This window comes from Apteryx rowi, unplaced genomic scaffold (genome assembly GCF_003343035.1).
Source record: "Apteryx rowi isolate R43461 unplaced genomic scaffold, aptRow1 scaffold_555, whole genome shotgun sequence".
NCBI classification, from domain to species: Eukaryota; Metazoa; Chordata; class Aves; order Apterygiformes; family Apterygidae; genus Apteryx; species Apteryx rowi.
Window position 1 is genome coordinate 299,869 of NW_020450822.1, and position 17,982 is coordinate 317,850.

At 44.9% G+C, this 17,982-nt stretch overlaps 1 protein-coding gene across 8 annotated transcripts in view; it reads left to right on the forward strand.

The window, feature by feature from the left end:
• The window catches only part of TTBK1 (tau tubulin kinase 1), a 125,869-nt gene that overhangs the window by 25,756 nt on the left and 82,131 nt on the right, over positions 1-17,982 (forward strand). For 7 of the 8 annotated variants that reach the window (XM_026081587.1, XM_026081585.1, XM_026081588.1 and 4 more), the window contains one exon: positions 17,568-17,641. In XM_026081587.1, the coding sequence (XP_025937372.1) occupies positions 17,568-17,641 (74 nt within the window). Of the gene's footprint in view, positions 1-16,308; positions 16,703-17,567; positions 17,642-17,982 lie in introns of those variants that run through there. The other variant, XM_026081592.1, reaches the window with a different exon arrangement.

Below are 17,982 nucleotides of genomic sequence, written 5' to 3' on the forward strand. Positions count from 1 at the left end.
GATAGTTTTCCATAGCTCAGTTCCTCTAAGAGGAGGAGTGATGAGGCCTTTTTTGGATACACTGTGTTGTAATAATTGTAGTCGGGATGGTAAAGAGAGTCCAAGCAAAGGAGGAGTCAACTCCCATAGTCAGGAGAAAGGTTGCTGTTGATCTGAGAGAGGCCTGGATATATAGAGGCTCCCAGAGAAGAGCAGAGCTGATGACTGAAGTCTGAAGGAAATATAATGAGGATCTGCAAAGCTGAGATCTAGATTTTTGCTTTTGCTTGCATACTTGGAATTGCTCTGAAGTTAAAATGAGGAGTATGACTGTGTAGAATGGCAGATTTTTAGAATATCAAGAGGAAACATATTGACACTAGCCAGCGTGAAAGTATGTTACATCTAGGGCAGGGAATGCCCGGAAGTTATCAAATCAGAACTAGCAGGGAGTTGACTAATATTTGCGTTTTGCCGTCAGTGGCTATTTCTGTAAAAACTGAGAATACCAAGCAGTTGAAAAAGAGCCAAAGCTGTACATAGGATGATCCTGGTAACTAGTGTCTGGAAAGTCTATCTGCAAAGCAGTTAGCAAATATTAAAGGACAGAAAAAAACATAAAAAGCAGAATGTACTATGCATCAGCTATCCTACATTTAGGAATCATAAATTGTTTTAGCCATGTTTGTGCAAATCAAGTTGCTTTGAAAAATACAGCTTTTTTGATGCAAGGTTAATCCCCAAATGCTTTACAGAAATAAGTGATACAGATAAAAATAAGAAATCAGGTTGAGTGAGTTGGGAGTCATGTACTGTATATTTTTTCACTGCAAACTGTTGGAGAGAGGTGAGAAACATTTCAGACAGGGACACACTGACTTAATCCAGACAGTTATCTAGGAGTCAGTCAGTGGTATTACCATAAATGACAGGGGACAGTTCGTGCTTTTTCAAGTGAAAAAGAAAAAAGCAGTGTTGTATATAATTTCTGTGCTTTTCTGGTGGATTGAGCATTGAAATCCCTCTTAAATAGTACACCTTTGTTGGATTTTATTTAAGTATTACACACACATTAAAGGACTAATAAGCTGTTGCTTTCTTTCAGAGCTTGTGGTCGTGATCTTGCAAGTTCCTAGAGCTTCACAGAGTTTGGGACAGAGCAGGCTGGCCATTAGCCCAGGCTGCAGGCCTGCTTCAGGACATAATTAGGATGCAGCCCACTCTGTCAGAATCAGCTCCCAATCTGTTTGGACTGCAGACCGTTACCAGCAGTCAAACTTTCTGAGATACTGTCTACCACCAAAGCAATGGAAAAAGCTACATACAGAACATAATTTTGCAGGTCACTGACCATGTGCTTTCTGCACAGGCACTCTACACAACACAGTTGGGGAACTAGTCAGGTTAAGGCTGTCCTAAAGAGTCTCCATATACTTTCTAACACCTTGTGTATTTGTGCTTGGCCATGTGAGATCACTGCCACTTAGTATCTCTCAACTGCCCTGTGCAGTCATCATATTCTGCTGTTACTTGATTTTTCTAGCTGTACAGTGCCTTTACTTTATCTGTTTAGATCTTGATGTTTTTGCCAAAGGCAAAGTTCTTTCTGACTTCCATTGTTACTTGTGAGGAACATACGTCACCTCCTAATCCACCTTCCAAATCTACCCTGTCTGAGGGCTGGGAAGTACCACCAGTGATGCCCTTCTAGGCTTTCAGCGAAACGTGATTGAGAAGTCAGGTTACAGAATTTCTTGCTGAAGCAAGCGATGAAGGCTGCTTCTGCTGCTGGAGCTCCCAGTTGTCCTGTTATCGCAGATTTAGGCAAAAGGTTCCTGGCAAAATTTCTCTCTCCCCTCCCTGTCCCCATGTCTGTCTGTCTGTCTCTCCCCCTCTGTCCCCCCCCACCTGCCTGTCTGTCTGCCTTTCCTCCCCCCATCTATCTGTCTGTCTCTCCCCCTCTCCATATTAAAAATATTTTTGTATGAGATAATATATATGATTATACTACTAGCATATAATTTTAACCTCAGTTAGGTTTTTGTCTACTTTGCAATCAGGCTAGGTCTTCTGACTTCAGTCTGTGAAAAGCTCAGCTCATCTTGCAGATGATAGAAAACTGGAAGGAGTGGTTGATAGACCAGGTTGATGTGCTGATTGGAGAAATGGGCCAATAGGAACCTCATGAAGTCCAACAAAGGGAAGTGCAAAATCCTGCACCTGGAAAGGAATAACCATGTGCATCAGTACACACAGGGGGCCAACCAGCTTTAGAGCAGCTTTGCAGAGAAGGACCTGGAGGACCTGGTGGACAAGTTGAACATCAGCCAGCAATGTGCCTTGCAGCAAAGGAAGCCAACATTGGACTGCATTAAGAAGAGCATTGCCAGCAGGTTGAGGAAGGTGATCCTTCCCCTCTACTCAGCACTGATGAGACCTCATCTGGAGTGTTGTGTTCAGTTCTGGGCTCCCCAGTACAAGAGACATGGACATACTGGAGTGAGTCCACAAAGATGGTTAAGGGGTTGGAGCATCTGTTGTATGAGGAAAGGCTGAGAGAGCTAGTATTGTTCAGCCTGGAGAAGAAAAAACTTTGCGGGGGACTTATTGAGGTTTATAAATGCCTGATGGGAGAGAGTAAAGAAGATGGAGTTAGATTCTTCTCAGTGGTATCCAGTGACAAGACAATAGGCAAATTGAAATACAAGAAATTCTAGTTAAACAAAAGAAAAAGCTTTTTTACTGTGAGGATGGTCATACACTGGAACAAATTGCCCAGAGAGGTTGTAGAGTCTTCATCCTTGGAGACAGTCAAAATCCAGCTGGACAATGTCCTGTCCTGAGCAGCCTGCTCTAGCTGATCCTGCTTGAGCAGGGAAGTTGACTAGATGATCTCCAGAGGTCCCTTCCAATCTCAACTATTGTGAGTCTGTGATCTCTCTCAAACCTCAGGGATTCCCTGGTTGTCTAGTTTTGGATTAGTTTAAATGAAGATGAGTTGATATATGCTGCGTATAATGGTTACTCATGCATGCTAAACTATTACTCCTATTCTTATCCTATTTTGTCTCCAGTGGTTATTCTGTACTCTTTCCTATATTGTCTTATACTAAATACCACACTTAGACCTGCTAAAGCAGTTAGGATTAAGTTGTGTGTCCGTAACCTCTATGTGCCTTTGTGAATTCATACAAAGTCTCTATGTCTATTAATGAAGCCATCTAGGAACCTGTATGTGATATGACCATGTCCAGCTTCTTGTTGCACTGTAGAAGGGTGTGCAGACCAGCTCTGTCAGGCAGTGAAGGACCAAGAGTACTTGTGTGTACATCTGCTACTTCCTCTGATCAGCACTGTTTTGGGGTTTTCCAGTAGCCTGTGCCCTTGGGATCATGAGGTGGCAAGCTTAGATGTCATGGAAAAAAGAGCTTGCATACCTCTGTTTCTGTAGTTAAACTATCTAGTTTTGCTTGCCAAATACAAGTTTAATGGTCCTTGAGAAGATTTTGGCCTTTGTAGAGTGTCTCCTGCCTCCTGGGTTGACTTTTCTGTATTGCTGACTGAATTGCCAGAACTTTACATAGCGCACTGCGTGCTGCGCTTGCTGCAACCAGGATAATATCCTGGCCGCTTACTTTGGCTTTCTTTCTGTGCCTATTTTCATGGAAGCAGAATGTCGGACTGTCCAGAGAGGAATTTCTTTACATGCTAACTTGTCTTTTTTTCTTGAGAATGCATATAGCCTTCTAGTTTTTTATAGACTACAAGGCCACTTTGTGCTATTTGGGTGACTTTTCGCATGGCATCTAGGAAAAAACGAGTGTTCTTTTCCTCCTGTTGCCTGCCCCAGTTTCTATTACAAGCTTAGTTCTCATGGATTTCTTTTGAGGAGTCTTTTAGCAAGCCCTGGTGATGGCAACACAGCTCCTTCCAGGCCCACTTAGTAATGAGCAACACCAAACTGGCTCCAGCCACTTCAGCAGCAGCATTGCATTGTTCCACCCAGATACTCTGTCTCCTTTAGGATTTGGAAACTATTTGGTGCGTACCTGGAACAGACCTTCTGTGTCAGTTTGCTCAGAAAAGATCTAGTTCACATGACCCAAACCCACTCTGCGAACAAAGCTCATGCATGGTAATGGGGATGATTTGAGGCAGCATGGGGCTTTGCTATAAAACCTCATTACTGTTGCAAACCAGGACTTTAAGATATGAGAGTCCTGTTCTTCAGAATCATGAGAGAGGAAAAAAAAAGGAGGGGGACGGTTTTGTGTCATCTACCATTTGGAGGAAGAGTCCTGTCATTTCTGGAAGCGAAGGTGGGGTTTTTGTGTCTTCAATGCTTTTCTCCCTTTGGAATCCAGGCAGGGAGAGACCTGTGTGCTCTGTGACTTTTTCTTCACACCCTAGAGCTTTGCTCTAGACCATAATTCAGGTGGCCAAGGAGCATCCGTGAAATACTATCCTGACTCTATTTCTCATCTCTGAAGTCTTGGGGGTTAATGGGAATATAAATGCCCTGTTAAAACATTTTCACAGCTTTTGAGGTGCTTGGCTTGGGCTATTTCACCTACGGTCTGGCTTTGCAATGGCAACCTTAATTGCAGAAATAGTAAATCAGTATCCATGAGTAAATCCAGTAGAAATTCAGTAAATCCAGTAATTGGGCTGCTGCAGAGAAAGAGTCATGGAAGCCGTCTTTAGATGCTGAACCAAGTACTATGTCTGCTGTAGATGCTAAACTGGGGCTGTGTGAGGTCCAGCAGTAGATGCTTTGAATTCAAGAAGATCCTTTTGTATCATGTTAGTCTGTCTTTTGCGGTTGAGGGAAGGAAATGCTTCTCCAATTAGAATTTGCTGGGGTGTTTGCAGCTTGCAGTGGTTGTGGATTTGGGATTGAGAGATTTCCTTTTCACACTGGAAGGTGTGTGAATATGTATGCATGTGACCATGAGGGTGTGCACTTACAGCGTAATGGGCTGAGAACTCAGAGTCCATGTTTTCCTTGCAATGCAGATGCTGGAATGAAATCCCCTTGAGTTCAAATCTGTGAACCATCTGCACTGTTGGCTTTGAATACATCTTAAAAGTGCCATGATTGGAATGTAGGATTTTTAGGAGAGCCAAGACTTTGCAGCTGTGGTTGAAATACCCACTTACGCGTTCTGTCTGATCTGCATTGTGCAGCACTGCTGCCTAGAGTGATCCACACATGTTCCATGAATACATGTGATGTGACTGGCACCACCTGCTTTCTTGCTTTGTCTCCTGTCCCAGCACTTCTGTTCATAGAGCATCCCTTTAAAAGCTATTGCAGAAGCAAGGTGTGTAACTATCATCTATCCTATGGCTCCCCAGCAACTGGGCCAACCTAGTCCAGTAGATTTCCGAAGCTGTACAGTTTTATCCCTATGGCTGTGGACAGAGTTGTGTGTGATTCATCTGCATGTTTGCAGGTCTGGGATTGTGAGGAAATGGTATTACTTGTAATAAAGGGACATCTCTGTTGAATATTGTTATGGAAATGCATGTTCTAGTTGTGATTTTGGCACAGCTGAGCAAGCCAGTGGTCCAGCAGTACAGTGGTGATTTGTGGGATGCTGCAGATGTTGACCAAGAAGGAGCAGTTGGATGGTATGTCTCCATGTAGACTTGTCTAAGGATGATGGTTACAGCAGACTTTGCTAAACTGCTCTGGCATGGATTGATATAAGTCTGATTTGGTCAAGACAACTCCTTCCCTTCTGGACTGGGCAGGAGTCTGGGAACATTGCGCTGCTGCCTTCAAGTCTACATGAGCTCATGGCAATTCCTATGTTGGTCAGCCCCTATCTGGGCCCACTGTGGTCCGAGCACTCAGTAATGTAGACCTAGTCTCTTTTTTTCTTTCACTGTCAAGGAAGTCGGTCACATTCAGTATGTTGGAGACTGGCTGGATGTGTCTTGTTGCTGCAATTGTCCATGATATTGCAGTTTTGTGCATAGATTGGCTGGCCCTGATAGTGATGTGATGTGGTGATGTTTTTACTTCTACCTTCAGCTAGGACTTGTGTAGTTTCCTGCCCCCCTCTAGTCCTAATGTAAAATTTGACTTAAGATTTTTGCAGCATACAGCTGCAGTGCAAGATCCAGGTGTTCACGTGAGGAGAGCAGCAGAAAGACCCTCATGTAGGGCAGCAGGATATGTGGCACTGTGTGTGCAGCACAGATGATTTAGCATTCTCCCTCTCCTTTCCCTCTTCTTGATGGCTCTTTCTGGAAACACTCAGAGGGTTTGTGAGATTAGGATGGTGCAAAAGGATCTCTTGTGAAGCACATGCTTTGGTTGTCCCTGTGGTAGTTCAAGGCCTGGTCTACAGGGCCTGCAATATGGATGTGGCCACAGTATTCAGATTATTCAGATGCCTTTGCTGGGATTGTCCTTGGGGCAACCTGACAGTTAGATTATCAGATTGGCCAGACTGTTCTGGTGCTGAGCCCTGTTTCTGTGGGTTCGCCATGGCAGGTTTGGCCTAGTGTGAGGCTGGGAGGCCCTGTGTACTTCCTTGGCCTAACTCAGCAGCCAGAGTGTTCCCATGTTCTGCTCAATATGACATTTTCTTAGTAAACACCTTCTTCTCAGTGTAGGCAATCTTATTGCATAGGACTCTGATTAATTTTATTCTGCAGTGCAGAGATGTTCTGCATATTGAGTGGATGTGCAAGATGCAGCCTGGTCACAGGCATTGTAGTTTTTGAGCACCTGATCTTATTATAGCGGATAGTGAGGCAACTTTGTGTTGCCTGTTTTCCATTTACCGCTGGGGCTGGACAGGTAACAGTTCCCTAACAAAAGAAGGGAAGACAAGGGCTCTTGCTTTTTTCCTCATTTGCCAATCCTAGTGTCTTGCATATGTGAGTTGTTTTTGTTAAAGTGGTGTCTTAACTCACTTCAATTCAGTTTATTACCTTTGTAGACGCTTTTGTGTTTCTACAGCATTTTGCTTGGTCAACGTAACCAAGCTATCTGTGAAGGCTGGGAAGCGGGGTGTTACCCTTGGCAGGTGCTGTGCTAATGCAGGGAGGCAGATCCTGACGCTCTAAGGAGCTCCAGCCTCTCCACCCTGACTGCATTTTGCCATATGAAACGGTCTTGTGGGTGTTTGACTGAACTGAAATTTGGGCCCCATGTTTTCTGTGTGACTGTGGTACCATGAGATGAGGGGAGGACGTGGGATGGATGTAGGAGGATTTAAAATATGCTTTCTTGACCCCATATTGAATGCTTGCTCCTTCAGTTTTCTGCCTTGCCCTGGGTAGGGTCTGATAGCAGTTGGTCATATTAAAGTTTTTAGTGGTCCAGAGAAAGAACAGAAGAAATGATGCCATGCAACGTCAGGCAACTTTACATTTTGCTGTTTGATGACCAACCCTTTGTTTTTAAGTATGTCTGTTAGTTCATTCACTTATTACAGACATAATAGCAAGGCTAACCCAGTTGTTGAAATCATAGCTGATTCCTATCGAATAATGTAGCTACTTAAACCTTCCTTTCAGCATAGAATTTGTTTTGTTCTGTGTTGGAAACTCCCCATCTCTAGCTGAGTCAACAGGTCAGCTAGTTTGTCTGATCAGAAAGAAATGTGTTGCCTCCAGAGGAAGGGAACTGTAGGAGAGTCAACTTTGCCAGGCTACATACACCGTTTCCAAGCAAAGTTAAAGGTGATGAAAATAACTCTCCTTTCGTTATGTAGTACTGAAGTATCCTCTGTCTCTAGAATATTTCTATAGGAGTTCAACTACCCTCAAAATACAAAATCTGCCCTAAGCTGATAAACTTGATACTGATATTGACAGGTGGATAAAAAGAGGATGTTTGCAAAATGTATATCATAGCTATAATACAAAGTATGAAAAATAGCTGCAGCTTTCCACATGATAGTGAGAGCAGTTGTCTAGCTAGATGTCTGCAACTGTGAATATAACAAAGATCATGATAGTGCCAAGTGCACAAGTGAGTTAAGTAACTAAGCACTTTGGCTTTTCCTGTGCAGCTGGTCTTTAGTTGGTCTTCAGAGCTGCTGGATTGCTGTGCCTTGCTGGCTATTTTTGGTCAACAATATAGCAGTATTTTGGTACTTGTTGTATTGCCTGAATAAGAAAGAAACTTGAGCGATGATTCTGGAGGTAAGCTGATGCAAGAGACAGACCCTAAAGAAAAGCTAGTATTTGGCATGGATAGATCTAGAGAATAATTTAGGTTTGCAAGGACCTCTGGAGGTCTCTAGACCAACCTTCTGCTCAAAGCACAGCCTAAAAGATCAGATTGCTCAGGGCCTTTTCTAGTCAGGTGTTGTCTCTAAGGATGGAGATCCCACAGCCTTTCTGGGCTCCTGTTCCAGGGTTTGACCACCCTCATGGTGAAAAAGAAATTTCCTTATATCTAATCAGAATTTCCCTTGTTGCAACTTGTGTCCGCTGCTTCTCTGTGCACCTCTGAGAAAAGGCAGGCTCCATCTTCTCTGCGCTCTTCTATTAGGCAGTTGTAGACAGCAGTAAGATCTCCCCTTTGCCTTCCTTCCTTAACACTGGATAAACCCAGTTCTTTCACCCGTTCTTTGAATGTTGTGTTTTCTAGTCCCCCACCCATCTTGGTGGCCATTGCCGGACTCACTCCATAATGTCAATGTCTTTCTTGTACTGCAAAGAATATGCAAGAATTAGTAAAGGTAACAATAATAATAATAATAATTACCATGAGATTTATGATATTTTATGCAGGAAAAGTTGTTTTTTGGTGGACTGTTAGCTGTGAGGCAGCTCATGTATGGAGATGGATCAGAAAATAATACTAGAATAAGTTTTAAGGATTAAATTCTTGAGACCCCTTTCTGTGGGTGTGAGGTGGTTATTTGTATTCTGCAGGTTAAAAAGGAGGAAATACAGCACCTGCTGTAAAAAAGATACATGACATTATTATTGTGATTTGAAGTATTTGTTCCTTAGTATTCATTTGGTTAGATTCATTGCTGTCTTGAAAATATAGTAGGAATATTTAAAGACCTAAATTAGTAGATTAGAATGAATGTTGGTTTCCAGTAGTTTGAAACCGATCAGTGCAGAAAGATGTACCCTAAAAAAATCATAACTTAATTTTTAAGGGCCGTTTTTCACGTACTGAAAGTTTTCAAGTATTAACATGATTGATTTTTTTTTTTAATTATATCTCCACAACGTGACAAATGTACATCCTATGGTGGAAGGTTTTTCTGGCTCCTGGATGTTATTTTTATACAGAGGTCATGGTTACTGAGTGTAATTTTTAAGTTCCTTCAGAGTAAGGATGGTGAAAGCTGTTTCAGTGACTGAAATGTGAAAGAAAACACATGTTCTTTGAAACTTTTCTCAGATCAGTGTTTCTTTAACATCAGGCTGACTTATTCCTCCAAGCTATATTAAAAGAGGGAATAAGGTTGTAACGTTAGTTAACAGGCTAAAACACTTCATGAGCTCTTGTTCCATCTCCTTTACCTTGTTGGAAGATAACGGCTTTGTTTTTGTAATACAGGAATATTGATATTGGACTTAGTTTCTAAAGTATGAACTTGTAAGCTTCTGTAATATCAGAGTGACTGTTCAGTGGGACAAATCCAGCAAAGTAACAACTAATATAACTGGCCCTGTGTCATCTGGCAATTAGCACAGTAAAATGATTGTGAGGGCATCCGTACTAAATGTGCCCTGAAAAAACTTATTTTTTCTTCCCTGTACTTTTCTGGATCAATATATGCTTTGCTACTTTCTATGCTGTGATCTTCATGCCTGGGGCAGGCATGCATAAGCAAAGACAGCTTTTTCTTTCTGCCTTAGAGGAAGGTATGACAGTCTCAACATCTTGGCCACCCAGAAGTAGGTTATTAGTGTGATTGTGTTCATGTGCTTCATAATTCTGCTCAGCTGCAGAACAGCTTAACTGCAGGAGTCCCAAAGCCGTGCCTGATTGTCATCCTCCATCTGCTATTTCAGCATGGCATGAACTCTGAGAGCAGACAGTTGCATCCTGGTGCCTCCTTTCATTGAAAAATGAGTAAAGCATCAGAAAGCCAGAGAGGTGGATGCTGTAAGCATTCATCCCATCTATATGACCACCTGGCTCTATATAGCACGGCTCTAAATGTGCCCTGCTTTCTACACCCTGCAATATTTGTTTTGTTTGATGCAGGAATTGGCACAGACTGTGTTTTGGCGGGGTGGAGTGGGGTGCATTGGTTTTCCCCCTGCCTCCACTACTGCTTATGTTGCAGACTTGCGCATGGAAGAGCTGTTCCAGAGGTCACTCTCAGTGACCCACACCCCCCAGCTGACTTGACTTCATACTGAATCTTCTTCTCCTTTCCAACCTAGAACAGGCTCCTGCTGGATCCTTTTGGACTTGGATTTAGGTTATGTCAATCTGATTAATCTCAGTGCAGAGATGGTTATTAACCTTTTTTAAAAAGTCATAGTAAGCAGAAATGTGTTAATTTGTCAGCCTAGGTGCATAAAAATCTGAAAGAGTGAAAAATGTAATGCTTAAAATTTAAATGCTTTTCTTTTCTATAAAACTGTGTGATCCAGAAAACAATAATGTTATGGACAGACTGATAAAAGCCCTCGGGAATGTAGTCCAAATCTGGAGGGGAAGTACCAAATTATTAAGGATTTGTCTTAAGTCAGTCAGATGTATCAATCACTGGCACTTCTGCTTTTTCCCTGAGATAATGAAGTGGCTAGGTTCTCGATATCAGAGAATAATTTTAAATGTTCTCATCTCTGGTTTTAGAGCAATAAAAAGCACATTATGTGCAGGCTGGGAGTGCTTTGCAATTATTTAAAACAATGAAAGCAAATAAATTTGAGTCATTTACCCTCTCTACCACTCAGTAGCTGAGCGCAGCTAACAGAGGCAGCGAACAGACACAGCAGTTTGCGCAGCAGTTCACGCAGAAGGGCACAAAGAAGGCGCTTTCATCTCCAGTCATAGTAGCGTACATTTCCCTGATATGGTTATGACATGCTGCAGAGCGTGTTCTCCAGCAGCCATTGAAGTCTCTGCATATGCCATGTCGGAGGCTTCTATCCAGACAGACTTTCTGACAGCAATGCAGCTCTGCAGGTCTCAAGCTGCAGAGAGTGCATGGGGCCTCTCCATGAGGCTGGGGCTAACAGTCAACTTTTCTGTAGAAGGTGCACTGTTGATGATTTGTGTTGCCAGGTAAAGGAGTTACAGGAGGAAGTAAGCAAACTGCTTAGCATCTGAGAAGATGAGCATGAGATAGATAGGATACTCTCAGAGACCCTACAGCTTCAAGAGTCTCAACCCCCCACAGCAGTGGAAATGCATGTGGGCTCTGTGCCATGGCAATATTAAGTCATAACTACATAGAAGATGAAGGCTGGGAACTGGTCACTCCTCATGTGAGGAGAAAGACTTGCAGTTGATGAACAGGTTCATTGCCCTCCAAGCTGAGGAGCAGCTGGGCATGGCTTCAAGTGAAGCAACTGAGCCAACAGACACTGTGCCACGCAGGAACACCCAGAAGAAGCAGTGAGTGATTGTTGTGGGTGACTCCCTGCTGCAGGGGACAGAGGCACCCATCTGCCAACCTGACCTCTTGTCTAGAGAGGTTTGTTGCCTGCCGGGGGCTCAAATCCGAGATGTCATGGAAAGGCTGCCGAGGCTTGTCCACCTGTCTGACTGTTACCCCCTGCTGCTCTTCCACATGTGCACCAACGATACAGCCAAGGGCAACTTTGAAAGTATCAAACAGGATTACGGAGCTCTGGAGATGGTGGTCAGGAGTGTGGGGGCCCAGGTCTTTTTCTCCTTGATCTTGCCAGTGAGGGGGAAGGACGGGAGGAGGAGCAGACGGATACTGCAGGTAAACAACTGGCTGCGTCACTGGTGTCGGGAACAGGGTTTTGGTTTCCATGACTATGGGACCGTGTTTGAAGATCAACAACTGATGGGAAGAGATGGGATCCACCTCACTAAATGGGGCACAGGCATCTTCGCCAACAGGCTGGCCAACCTGGTGAGGAGGGCTTTAAACTGGGAAAGATGGGGGAAAGGGAGAGTTATAGAGACCATGCAGTCAGCAAAACAGGATGGGATACCTCAAGTGGGGATACCTCCAGCAACTGCATGCAGCTAAGGAAGTACCTACAAGACAAGACTATGGGGAATCCCCTTGCACCCCTCTTGGGAAGTCAGTACGCTCAAATATCGCTCTGAAGTGCCTCAAGTGCCTGTACACAAATGCACACAGCATGAGGAATAATAAACAGGAAGAATTAGAGATCTGTGTGCAGTTACAGGGCTATGATCTCATTGCATTTACGGAGACATGGTGGGATAGCTCGTATGAGTGGAATGCAGCCATGGATGGCTACATGTCCTTTAGGAAGGACAGGTCAGGAAGGCGAGGTGGTGGAGTTGCTCTTTATGTGAGAGAGCAACTGGAATGTATCGAGCTCTGCCTAGGGGTGGATGAAGAGCAAGTCAAGAGCTTATGGGTAAGGATTAAAGGGCAGGCTAGCATGGGTGACACTGTTGTAGGTGTTTACTACAGGCCACCTGATCAGGAAGAGGAAGTCGATGAGGCCTTGTACAGACAACTGGAGGTAGCCTCACAATCACAGGCCCTGGTTCTCATGGGGGACTTCAGCCACCCTGATATCTGCTGGAGGAACAACACAGCAAGGCACAAACAATCCAGGAGGTTCCTGCAGAGCACTGATGATAACTTTCTGACACAGGTGATGGAGGAGCGAAGGAGGAGAGGTGTGCTGCTGGACTGTGTACTACCAAACAAGGAAGGGCTGCTTGGAGATGTGAAGGCTGGGGGCTGCCTTGGCTGCAGTGACCATGAGATGGTGGAGTTGAGGATCCTGCGAGGAGGAAGCAGGGCAAAAAGTAGGAGCACAACCTTGGACTTGGGGAGAGCAAACTTTGGCCTCTTCAGGGACCTTATTGGAAGAATCCCGTGGGATAGGGCCCTAGAAGGAAGAGGGGTCCAAGAGAGCTGGTTAATATTCAAGGATCACCTCCTCCAAGCTCAAGAACAGTGCATCCCAATGAGCAGAAAGTCAAGCAAAGGAGGCAGGAGACCTGYGTGGATAAACAAGGAGCTCCTGGCAAAACTCARACTGAAGAAGGAAGTATACAGAATGTGGAAGCGGGGACAGGCCACTTGGGAGGAATATAGGAACGYTGTCAGAGTGTGCAGGGATGGCACTAGGAAGGCCAAGGCCCATTTGAAGTTTAATCTGGCAAGGGATGTCAAGGACAGCAAGAAGGGCTTCTTYAAATACATCAGTAACAAAAGGAAGAATAGGGAGAATGTGGGCCTGCTGCTGAATGGGGCAGGGGCCTTGGTGACAAAGGATACAGAGAAGGCAGAGTTACTGAATGCCTTCTTTGCTTCAGTCTTTMCTGSTCAGGSCAGCCCTCAGGAACCCCAGACCCTGGAGGCAAGAGAGAAAGTCTGGAGAAAGGAAGACATTCCCTTGGTGGAGGAGGATTGGGTTAGAGATCATTTAAGCAAACTTGACATCCACAAGTCCATGGGCCCTGATGGGATGCACCCACGAGTGCTGAGGGAGCTGGCAGACATCATTGCTAGGCCACTCTCAATCATCTTGGAAAGGACATGGAGAGCAGGAGAGGTGCCTGAGAACTGGAAGAAAGTCAGTGTCACCCCAGTCTTCAAAAAGGGCAAGAAGGAGGACCCAGGGAACTACAGGCCAGTCAGCCTCACCTCCATCCCTGGAAAGGTGATGGAGCAGCTCATCCTGGATGCCATCTCTAAGCATGTGGAGGAAAAGAAGGTGATCAGGAGTAGACAGCATGGCTTCACCAAGGGGAAATCATGCTTAACCAATCTGATAGCCTTCTGTGATGGATTGAGTGGCTGGGTAGATGAGGGGAGAGCAGTGGATGTTGTCTACCTTGACTTCAGCAAGGCTTTTGACACTGTCTCCCATAACATYCTCATAGGCAAGCTCAGGAAGTGTGGGTTAGATGAGTGGACAGTGAGATGGATTGAGAACTGGCTGAATGGCAGAGCTCAGAGGGTTGTGATCAGTGGTGCAAAGTCTGGTTGGAGACCTGTAGCTAGTGGTGTCCCCCAGGGGTCAGTACTGGGTCCAGTATTGTTCAACATCTTTCATCAGTTACCTGGGTGAAGGGACAGAGTGCACCCTCAGCAAGTTTGCTGACGATCCAAAACTGGGAGGAGTGGCCAGTACACCAGAGGGCTGTGCTGCCATTCAGAGGGACCTGGACAGGCTGGAGAGGTGTGCAGAGAGGAACCTCATCAAGTGCAGCAAAGGCAAGTGCAGGGTCCTGCACCTAGGGAGAAATAACCTCATGCCCCAGTCCAGGCTGGGGACTGACCTGCTGGAGAGCAGCTCTGCTGAGAAGAACCTGGAAGTCCTGGTGGACACCAAGTTGACCATGAGCCTGCAATGTGCCCTTGTGGCCAAGAAGGCCAATGGTATCCTGGRGTGCATCAGGAAGAGCATTGCCAGCAGGTGGAGGGAGGTGATCCTCCCCCTCTACTCAGCCCTGGTGAGGCCACACCTGGMGTACTGTGTCCAGTTCTGGGCTCCCCAGTACAAGAGAGACATAGAACTACTGGAGAGAGTCCAGCAGAGGGCTACTAAGATGATTAGGGGACTGGAGCATCTCCCCTGTGAGGAAAGGCTGAGAGAGCTGGGCCCGTTTAGCCTGGGGAAGAGAAGACTGAGAGGGGATCTTATCAATGTGTAYAAGTATCTGGAGGGAGGGTGTCAAGAGGATGGAGCCAGACTCTTTTCAGTGGTGCCCAGTGATAGGACGAGAGGCAATGTGCACAAACCGAAACRCAGGAAGTTCCATCTGAACATGAGGAGAAACTTTTTCACTGTGAGGGTGACGGAGCACTGRACCAGGTTGCCCAGRGAGGTTGTGGAGTCTCCATTCTTGGAGATCTTCAAAAGCTGTCTGGACACAGTCCTGTGCAACATGCTGAAGGTGACCCTGCTTGAGCAGGGGGGTTGGACTAGATGATCTCCAGAGGTCCCTTCCAACCTCAACCATTCTGTGATTCTGTGATTACTGGTAGATACACTCACTGTTTGGGCTTTTGCCTCGGTGTCCATCTCCTGGTGCTCTGCAAGGTGAAACAAAACCAAGTGAGACTTGCAGCATGCCTGCAAGTCAACCAGGCTGGTCTGTGTGAATCTATATGGATTTAACAGGCTACTCAAGCATGAGTGCGAACATGAGTAGTCTGTCCATAGACACTGTGCAGATTGCTGGTATGCTGAAGCACACGGGTATTAGAAGCTCCCAGAGAAACATATTGTCTCTATCTGAGGTTAATCTGTTGTCTAAAAAGCCACAAATCTGGCCTCAAAGGCAACTGCAAGGCCACATTAGCAGGCAGTGTAGCCTGTTCCCTCTTGGTAGATCCGAGGCCAGGATGTGTGTTGCATTCAGGCAATGTTTCAAGGAGTTCCTTCAGGAAAGTCAGCTTCAGCCAGTAGGAATCTATAGGTCAAAATCAACAGTGAATTTACAATGAATTTACAGATACTAAGAAACAGGTGGCACCCAGTACTCATAGACACAGACAGGGCGTAGGCATGGTATGTGAGGAAAAAGAAGCAAGGAAGATTGTGTATCCTACTAGTGATGCTGTGATGTGTGCTGAAGAGGGTACTCTCCTGATCTCTGAACCTCTTCTCCTGAAATATGATGAATTTGCTGTTCCTTGAGGGCTTCTGGTTTTGTACCTTGTACCTTTTAGGCCTGAGTGTATTTAAGCAACCTTAAGTCTGTGCCAGGGGCATAAAGGACAGCAGTGATCTGTAGCCGCAGTGCCTTCCTGTGCTTATCTAACCAGATATAGATGGGCTACTGGGGGGGGGGGGGAACAGTTATTTGTGGGATGGCGCGTATTTTTGTTTTGTTTTGCTTAAGCCTGTTCTTCCAAATGGAGTAAGGGGTAGCCAGGGCCTCTGTCCCTCCAATTCTGGTTGCAAGCAGCTGTGTTGTTTCCTTGCGGTAGAACAAATGTGGGTGCTCCACTGTGGGACACCGCTGGCCGCTGGAGGGCAGGCTGCTGATGCTCTTACCGAGTGCGTGCAGTTGGAGCCCCATATTCCCTGCCTGTATGCAGTGTTCTGGTCAAAGCTCTGACTCTCTGCTGTGAAAGCTGCTCTTCCTCTCCTGCTGCCCTCCAGTTTCCAATTCTATTACCTCTTACTGTCCCAGACCCTTTTTAGTGCTACAGCCCTACAGACTGCACGAAGAGAGCAGTAGCAGGGTCCCAAGGGATTTACAGGCAGTGCAATTACTGATTACTGCATGTGTTCATGCTCTCATTTTTCATTTTTAACTGGGAACTATGAAACAAAAAGCTTTGGTAAAAACTAATTAAAATTGCCGGTGCTCAAGCTCCACCAGAAAACATAGGGCAAAGCTATGCAATGATACCCACCCTCTTCCCTGCTTAGAAACCCCGTCAGGAGCCAAATGTTCACCAGTGTCATGTGCATCAACCTTAACTTTGTCATCAACAGTCTGCTATTAGGGAAACACACATGCATCTGTTTCCCCATTTGCTAATACAGAGAGCATATTGTCACAACTACATCATGGGTCAGGATCTGAAGCCACAACCTCCACTCTCTCCAGAACATACTGCATTTTTTGAAGGTAGGTCTTGCCTAGAGCCACGTGATGAAATGAAGACATTGTGGCATCACTTCTGTACCAGAGAATCAACTTAAGAGGGCTGGCAGAGTGTTGGCTGGTGACTGGTTGGTTTTGATTTTGCCTGGATAGAGATGGTTTGTTTGTAACTCAGTGCAAGAACTTGACATGTAATTGCATAGATTTATTTTCTTCTTTAATTATGAAATTGCCTTTAGCAACTTCAATGTTTTAATAGAGTTTGTCATAACCATCTTTCTTCTCCAGATGTTTCTGGCAATCAAGCTTAGGGTTTGTCTGTGCATCAAAATAGCATTAAGTTTAGCTGTTTCAGGGTAAGCAGTACTAACAGGGCAAATGTGGTGGTGTGTAGAAGTGAGCATTTACTGAATAAAGGTGGCCTAGGGAGCTTAAGCATGATGCAGGTGAAGCTGTGAAACCATGCAGTAGTGTGTGCTACCCATGGTTTAGTTCAGGGCTGGTGGTAGTTTTGGTGGTGGTTTTGTATGCATGTGGCAGCTGTATAAACTGCAGTCTGTCACACTTCCACTCATACTCTACAATATCACTTTGAGGATTCAAGGATTCTTGACACTGGTTTCAACTTGTGGTTGTTTACATGGGCTTTTTTCTTGTTGAATGTTATAGTACTGTCCTGAGGCATGGGGTTGTGGGAAGTGGAAACAAAATCAGTCTACTCTGCAGAACTCTGCTTCATGTCATTTACAGTTGCAAGCCCTTTATTAGAAATCATTTCTCTAAAAATCATGCTCACTGGGTAGTTATATTTTCTTATGTTTTGTCTTGTTTCTGTTTTTTCTTTTTTTTCTTTTTTCTTTTTTTTTTTNTTTTTTTTTTTTTTTTGCAGGGAAGGATCATGTTTGCAGATTTATTGGCTGTGGAAGGAATGAAAAATTTAATTATGTGGTCATGCAGCTTCAGGTGAGTTGTGTGCTCCCCTCAAACAGAGATGGCATCCCGGGGAAGGATTTACAGCAAGAGAATAAAGCCAAGCATTGGAGCAGAGACCTTGTTGTACATCGAAAGTGGGTGGAATGGGAGACAGTGAGAAGGGTTGATGTTGCTGTGATCCTTTTGGGTAGGTCAGTTCTCAAAATATGCTAGAGTATTCCATAGCTCCACTTTGGTTTTTAGGATAGCTTTCTGTTTGTTTTCTGGGGAAAACACTCGATTCAGAATGCTTGCAGGAGCCACCGTATCTTGCAGCAGTGGCTGCTGGTTGAAATAGCTCCTGTTGAGCTCTGAGATGTGGTGTTCAAAGT